Here is an 8,535-nt window from a genome sequence, read left to right as displayed (position 1 = left end):
TTAATTTATGAGCCATTTAATATATGAGCATGAGAATGTTCCTATTAGTTTAATGGCCTAAAGGTTTAGATAAGGCTGACAATGTTGCTGATTATTAAATATGCCACAATATGTGGCTCCCTCTATTCTTCAGAAGGGATTTTAGCTGGATATACAATACCAAGGCCCAGAATTTAGAATGTATAATATGCACTCCCCCACATGGCTATTCTCAGGCACACACTCAAATTCTCATTCTCTCTCAGACACAGAGAGAGAGAGAGAGAGAGAGAGAGAGAGAGAGACACACACACACACACACACACACAAAAGGCACACTTTCCCCCACATTGTGCGCTATATCAGTGTCACCATCTTGCCACCACTGCATTCATTTAAGCTATTAGTAAAAGCCAGACTCCTGATTCACCACTCCACTGAGGACATCCCATAATGGAGCTCAGCACATCCACTCTCAGTGCTTCAGAAGCCCTCTTGGCTTAAATAAAGACAACCATCAAACACAGAATGTAGGTTTTGAATATATTCTTCAAATCCATTTATTGTACACCTCAAAACCAGGAAGAGGGAAAGAGGGGGGTATGAGTATGTGGTACAACGGGAATGTAGTCACAGCTGTCACTTTTTTCTTTCTTTTTTTTGTACAGTTTTTTGGTGTAAGCTCAGAGAAGAAAAAAACCCTTAATACAGTCATAATAATTGCACTTCATAAATCTAAACTGTCGTCAGCATTTGACTTTGACACAGACCCTTGAATCTCTTGAGTTTTTCTTCCTTTTCTGTTTTTTTTTTTTTTTTTAATTCAATTTACCAGAGAAATTTGACTGACAAAAGAAATGCTAATTTCAGATGGAGGGAAAGGGATGAAATAGAGGGGGCTGCTGCGCTGATCCAATTTCGCTTTTTTTTTTTTTTCTTTCCTTCTTCTTTTTTACTGTCTCTCTGTCTTTCTCTCAGTCCCAAAAGGCATTAGACTTCTCAGTAATTTAAGTGCATTACATTCACAGGAAAAGTCACAGTCAGAATAAATATTTCAGTGTTCAGACCTTCTTTCCAAAATAAAAAAAGGAGGAAAGGAAGAAGGGAAGAGAAAAGTGAAGCGAGCGATAGGCCGGGTTCAGGGGTGTGCGTGCAACTGCACCCAATCCACAACGACAGGATGCCACACCTCACCAAAATATAAAATACAAATAAAATCTAGAGTTCGACAGAGAGAGGGAGAGAAAGAGAGAGAGTGACCCTCTCCACTGCATGCCTCATCTTCCTGAGAGATACCAGGACAGGACGACGCTCAGGAGAGAGGAGGCCATGATTGTTTCATCCTTACATACTTAAGATTCATATATCTATATATATATAGATCTATATATAAAAAAGAATAATGATGTAGAGAATCACCAGCAGGCGGGTAACCCCTGTGGTCCTATGGTCCTGTGGCCTCTGTGGGGGCCTGCAGTCGGTTGAGCAACATGATCTGACTGCTAGTAGGATAACGGCTACTATCTCACACCACAGCATTTAAGAGTCTGAGAGGGTGTGTGTGTGTGTGTGTGTGTCTGTGTGTGTGTGTGACATTATGAGGGGCTCGGTTGAAACTGAAGCGTTTGAACCAAACATGGGATATCTGGCAGCAGGTAAAACCTTGGGCTCTGCTATGGTAGGAGTATAGGTCAGGTATAACATCAAAGAAGTCTGGGGGTTAAATAATAATATAAGAAAATCAAAATAAAACAATAGGAATAATAATAATAACAATTGCAACAATAATAATAACAACAATTACACACCATGAAAGCCATACTGGAACACCTCTAAATCATGACATTCATATTTCTGAGATTTCAAAATATATATATTTATATATATTTAAATAATGATTTCCATTGTTATGTGAATCTGTTTTGTTTTTTTGTTAGATTTGAGTTTTGAGTTGAGTTGAGTTAGGTTTGTGAGCGGTTTCCAGTGTTAGCTCGAGCAAAGGAGCACTCTGGTTCTTGCTTCTCTGAGAACCGGAACAGTAATTGCGCCACCAGGACACTAGAAACTAAATATCAGCCAAAGAAAATAATAATAATAATAATAATAATAATAATAAGGAATACACAACAAAACAAAAAAAACAATTTTAAAAAACTAAGCGTTTAGACATTTTTCCCTCTTAGCAGCCAATGCATATCATATACTACAAATATGTAAAACAACAACGAAAATAGGTTCAAGTTTTCAAGTTTCTTCAATATGCATCCAGACTAACCCATTCCAACATCCCAAATCTGTTCAACACAAAGTTTTCAAATCAAAAGCAGTGCAATTTTCAATAAAACCATTTAATATTATTGTCAATGTTTAACTTCATCATGTTGATCACTCAAATTATCACGCCTTCTTGCTTTTCCGTGTTTTGTACAGTGTGACTCTCTTTATGTGTAATATGTGGGGCATGACTCTGCCCGTTGAATTGAATCAGAAACTAAGCCCCGACACTGATCTTCCTGGACCACTGCTCTTCCTGGGCCGATCGGTTGTTTCTCTTTTGGAATGGAAAAGGAAAATGTCTGTTCACTTCTTGTGTGAACGATGATTCTCACCACAATCAAATCAAACCACCAAAAAAAAAATTATGAAGAGGAAAAAAAAAAGACGAAAAATGTCATTGTCAAATCCCTGTTGGCAAAAAATGAAACACAAACGGAAAAACGGAAAACCCCACTCTTCTCCAACAACCCTTCAACCTGTCTGTTCACTGAGCTGAGAGGCACCCATTGGCTATTCAGGATTCACAGCAAGACAATCCAGACCCACCCTATGTCTCTGAGCTCCCCAGCAAAAAAGCCCCAAACCCGCCCATCCCCAACACAACGGTGACCCAACTGAGTCCACTTCCAGCAGGGTCACCTATAACCCCCCTCCCCTCCCTACACACAAAACTCCATCTAGTCCGTCCTCTAGAGTACCACGGCCTCCTCTTGCATTTGATTGAGATTTCACATTGGCCCTTTTTTTCGGGTGGGGGAACACCGAAGCACCGCCCGGATTTTGCGTCCCTGCTTCTGCTCCTCCTCCTCTTCCTCCTCCTCTTCCTCCTCCTCTATCTGTAAACGGGGAGGCGTATGTGCGCGTGCTGGTGGTCAAGCAGCCGCGGCACCGACACAGTCTCGTAGCCTTTGCCCAGCATCTGCTCCTTGATGCAGGGCGGGTGGATGTCGTTGATCAGGTACTCCAGCGACTGCAGGCTGCTGCTGAGCACCGACGTGTTGCACAGACTCTTGCTGGGCAGGCCGCAGCACAGCCCGCCGCCGCTGTCCAAGCCCAGGTGGGGGTGGTGCGGGTGGTGCGGTTGATGGTGCGAGTGGGGATGGTGGTGGTGGTGTGAGTGGGGGTGGTGGTGGTGGTGGGGGTGATGGGGGTGATGGTGGTGGTGGTGGGGGGGGGGGTGATGGGAGAAGCCCGTGAGTGGGCCCGTGACGGCGGGCGGAAGGCCGGCGGCGGTGGTGCTCGTGGCGCCCGGCAGCTCTTGGGGGTTGTAGCAGTCGCTGTCGGGCGTGACCAGGACGCTGTTCCACGGCGGCGCAAAGTACTGGCCCACCGAGAAGTTGCCGTGCATGCCGGCGCAGTTGAGGGGCGACGAGCTGACCTTCTCCAGGCCGCCTCCGCTGGCGCCGGCCGTGAGCGAGTAAGGCTGCCGGGACGAGGACGAGGAGGACGACGACCCTCCTCCCCCTCCGGCCCCGAGCAGGAGGCCGCCGCCGGGCAGGCAGGTCTCGGGGGACTTGCTGACCGCCGCGCCACCACCGCTGCCGTTGCTGTACATGCGCAGCACCGCCTGCTGCTGCTGCTGCTGTTGATGCTGATGCTGCTGCTGCTGCTTCTGCTGCCACAGCAGGTACTCCATGCTGTCTGCGTACACCACCCCCGCCGTCTTGAGGCCCTCACCGCCCTGCCCGTACACGAGGCCGCCCTGAGCCACCATGCCCGCCGGGAAGGTCCCCCCCGAGTGGCCGGAGGAGGCGGACGGCAGCCCCCCGACCACCACGGTGGCGCCGTGCTGTTTGGGCGGGCTGCTGCTGCTGCTGCTGTTGGCGGAGGTGGTGGTGGTGGTGGGAGGGCCGGCTCCCTGGCACACCTGCTGCAGGGCCTGGGCTTGGCAGTGCTGGTTGATCTGGTAGATGATGCTCTGGATGGAGGGCAGGTTGGACTGGGGAGGCAGGGCCAGCCCTCTCCCTCCAGCGCCCCCCGCAGCTCCGGCGGTGGCACTGCCACCTCCCCCCCCTCCTCCTCCGCCGCCGCCCGTCGGGATCACCGAGCTGGCCACCGTCACGTTGGGCGGCACGGAGATGCCTACGGCGGCCGTGGAGCCCTCCGGGGGCTTGGCCGACACGGCGTGGTACAGCATGTGCCGGTGATGGGGGTGCGCTAAAGTGCTACCACCGCCGGTGCCGCCCAGTGGGGGCGGGTAGGGGGCCACAGCCAGCTGCGGGGGAGAGAGCTTAGTCCGGCGGCCCTCCGCATTCTTCAGCACGCCTTTGGCCACGGACGACGGCGCGTAGGCCGACGATGAAGAGGACAGAGAGGACGTGGAGGAGGAGGAGGAGGAGGACGACGAGGAGACCTTGCCGATGGCCAGCAGGCCGTGGTAGCCACCGGTGTTCAGCTGGGGGTAGGGGCTGTAGCGCTGGCCGGTGGTGTCATAGCCATTGACTGTGCGGTTAAGGTGCTTGTGCTGCGGGACCCTGATGTTGGTGGGGAAGATCTTGATGGAGAGCGGGTTGCCGGCTGTCTTCTGGGCGTAGGCGTCCAGCTCGGCCGTGCTGGGGTAGCGTGGGGTGGGCATGGGCACCGTCACCTCACCTGAGGAGCACAGAGAACAGAGAGGAGCACGGTCAAACACTTGTAAAGCGTTACCATCATCTTAGAGAGTTGCGACTTGTAAAATCCTTTATTGAACCATAGTATGAACCAAGGATCCCACCTTGGTTGCTACTGAGCAGGGTCATCTCCTAACCTGACTCTCGCCAGATGAATTTCGTTCCGCCTAGCTCTCTGGGATCGATCCATTGGAGTGGTGTTTTAGAAGGCTGGGCCTTATCAAAAATCCTTGCATATGATTGGATAAGCCACTTGTCCGTCATCTATTAACGTGGTACTTCAACCACTCACATCAAAGCCAACCCGTGACGCTGAGAACAGTCTCACAGTCGCTTCTACGCTACGTCACATCTATGAAACTCCCGCCCTGCGTCCTGATTGGCTCTACCATAAAATTTGGTGCCGAAATCACTCTCAACGGAAGCGATCCCAGATGGATGTGAGGAGCTAGGTGGAACGAAATTCATCTGGCGAGAGTCAGGTTAGTCATCTCCCACATCTACACCAAAACCATGGTACAAGAACACACATCACCAGTTAAGCATCAGGTTGCCAACTGCAACAACAGGAAAGAAAAGAGCAGTCTAAGAGGACTGCAGTCTAAAATCAAAAATGAAAATGGCAAAAGCAGCCAAAGACCCAACCTCTTTCCCTTCTCTTTTGACAATCATACACTGTACTACATACATAAACTTCCCTGTAAAACTGAAATGTAGTTTCCATGGCTCTTTGCGTGTTGCTTTTACTGTCCTTGATGCATTGTCTGTCACTTGTAAGTCACTTGGAGACGAGCATCTACAAAAAGACGTTTGTGACATCTGTAGCATAGTGCTACTACCATTCTCAACACCATAACATAACACCAACACACACAAAGACACAATGACTAATTAAAATATACAGCTTCATTACAAAGTGTGTGAAAGTTAAGGCAAGGGTTAGGGCAAAGGCATCTGCTAATTCTGCACTGCAGATGGAGAGTTCAGGTAGAGAAGGCAAAACTACTGCTATGTTTATATTCCACTTATGCACTGAGCCGGATGATTTCACACCTCCCTTCCAACCCCTGGTTCAGGCACTGCACTAATTAGCAGAAGCAGATGGCTGAACGTGAGTTCAGGGAACTTTCACTGCCATTTCCACACAAACAGGAACATCAATCTCAGGTTTAGGTTTTACACTATTTTTTTTAGGTTCAGGAGTGTCACTTTTTACAAGATTCTCTATAACCTGTGTCCTTTTGACATCAGTAGGGGGTGGAAAACAGTCACTCCTGTAAAGCCTTAAAAGCCTTAAATCTGAGGGGCAATCAATTCCGATGGAGAGAAATATAGTCATTTTTATGTACACAGAGTAGCCATCTGATTTCCCAGACAGAGTGGTAAATTATCATGCTTTTAGAAAATGTGCTTTTGGCAAGCCGTGGAATTAGTTTTTATGGCACAGGCTGGACATCTGACAGGTGTTCTTTAACATCACTTTGCCCACAACATCCCTAAATTACCCAGCCTTTTCCACTGTCTCTGTTAAAAGCCTGCTGTGGAGAAAGTTCATCCCTGGACAAATTGGCCCTTTTAAAAAACTCAATCTTTTGGGAGCAGGCACCTTAGGCACTGTCAGAGCTTTGCAAAATGAATTCCGACTCACTCTGGCACAGAACTGGGTTACCCTTGGAAATGGCAAGAGGAGAAAAAGTGTGTGTGTGAGAGAAAGAGAGAAAGACAGAGAGAGAGAGAAAGAGAAATGAGAGAAAGAGAGAGGAGAAAGAGTGTGTGCAAGAGAGAGTGGTAAAAGGGTTGATAAAGGCTTGTTTAATTGCACTGACACAGATGAGATTTATAAGTAGCCTCACTAGGTCTGAGCCCTCCTGGCCATGGGAATACCTCAATTATTCAATCTAAGCAGCAGTAAATGAGGCCCACAGAGCAGCCCCCTACTGCCCCCTCAACACCCACTACAGGGAATTCTTGACCTGGATTTTACACTGATTGCGGCCATCACAGGAGAGGATCAATCAGGGTGATTGGATAGTTTTGTCATCACCATGGACGAAACATCTTCCTTCATTGTACACTTCTTTCTTACCAAGTAGATATTTTTGGTAATATGTGACCTGTGCTACCAAAACAGTATAACACACTAATTTTCAATGTGTAACACCAAAAAGTAACCTGGACTTTAAATCTAACTTTAATTCCGTCACCTTCCTAAAATAATGGCATTTTTTTACATTTTCCCCTCCTAAATCATCATCATTCAATTTTTGGTTAACTTTTTTGTGTTTTCTGAAAAACCTGAATTTTTTTTACATATGCCATTATTTTAGGAAGGTGACGTATTCATGTGACAAAGTATGGAAAAAGCTATTATTCTTCATGACTCAGGATGTTAGACAAAATCTACAACAAACACCATCACATTTTGCCAGCAAAATAAAATTCTCATTGTCAGTTCTGCTCTTCATGTGTGAGAGCCAAGAATCAAACAAGTCAATGTAATGGATTGTATATCAGCAGGCCAGGAAGTGCCTGCAGCTCTAAGTTCCTATCGATCTGACATGTGGGCCTGTTGGGCACGCGTTTTCCCTTTCCAACACCACCACCCCGGGGCAGTTGAAGGACAGAGGGGCAGTGGACTAATACCCCAGAGGAGGGCCTAATTTGGCTCCGCTGATGAAGCTAGGTCACCAGATCTGCTCAGTCCTCTTCACAATGACCCCCCACTCTAAAACCACACTCAAAAGACATGGCTGAGTGACAAAATGGCTCCCAACGCTAGGACAAAGCCAACATTATTGTGCTTTGAGAAGCGGCGAGCTGGCGTGATTGGGGGCTTGGGAGGCCGTGACAAGATTGAATTCAAACGACATTATTCAGGCAATTTCATGGCTACTTAGTTCAGAAAAAAGTGAGTTGAGGGGCTGGTGTGAGGGGGGGCACACTCCATTTACAAGTGATAAATCAACTGCCACAAATGACTTGCAACCTCCTCAGAAAAAGAGATGACATTTTTAGGGGGAAAGGCGCATTAAGAAAAAGTTCTCAAAAAAAAGAAGAAAAGAAACAAACTCCTAAATGGTGCTGTCAGCAAATGTCATCGTGACCTCAAGGAAGTGCGAAGAAACGAGGACTCTCTACTGGCCCACGACTGAGTGCCTTCCACAGAAGTCCCTCTGACAGAGCCCTCATCCACTTTTCACTTCACATTAGCTATTCACACTTCACCACTTCTCTAACAGAGAAACGCGCCGGATCGACACGACCCAAACACAAGGGGGGCTTAAAGATCCAAAACAACCTATCAACGGCAAATAAATAAATAAGTCAATTCTGAAAATGGTGAAGAGGAGAGAGATAGAGCTTACATGCTCGCGTGCGCCATGTCTTTCCTGACATGCAGGCTCAGCCTCAACAACACTGCAAGTTCACCCCTGCTGGAGAGGAACCAAACATTCAAATGAGAGACATTCCTCCTGCTGGCAGTCGTGCCGAGTATCTCAAACCACCAACACATATGCCGGCTCTTATCATTCTCTCACCACAGGGTGGGTCTGGCCAGGGTCAAGAGGGAAAAAAAACCTGGAATCTCCATGAAGGGCAGAAAAAGAAGAGAGAAGGAAAGAAAGCGTGAGAGAAAGAAGACCTCCACACACACACACACACACACACA

The 8,535-nt window shown here is 47.7% G+C and overlaps 1 protein-coding gene across 2 annotated transcripts in view; it reads right to left on the bottom strand.

Moving 5' to 3' along the window:
* Positions 1-879: 879 nt before the first annotated feature.
* fam222aa (family with sequence similarity 222 member Aa) overlaps positions 880-8,535 on the bottom strand; it is a 65,373-nt gene continuing 57,717 nt past the window's right edge. For both annotated transcript variants that reach the window (XM_048243116.1, XM_048243118.1), the window contains exon 3: positions 880-4,848. In XM_048243116.1, coding sequence (XP_048099073.1) covers positions 3,089-4,848 — 1,760 coding nt within the window. In that variant the 3' untranslated portion in view covers positions 880-3,088. The remainder of the gene's footprint in view (positions 4,849-8,535) is intronic.

Source organism: Alosa alosa, chromosome 5 (genome assembly GCF_017589495.1).
Source record: "Alosa alosa isolate M-15738 ecotype Scorff River chromosome 5, AALO_Geno_1.1, whole genome shotgun sequence".
NCBI classification, from domain to species: Eukaryota; Metazoa; Chordata; class Actinopteri; order Clupeiformes; family Clupeidae; genus Alosa; species Alosa alosa.
The sequence above is the reverse complement of the archived record's forward strand: the minus strand, read 5'-3'. Positions and strand labels throughout refer to the sequence as shown.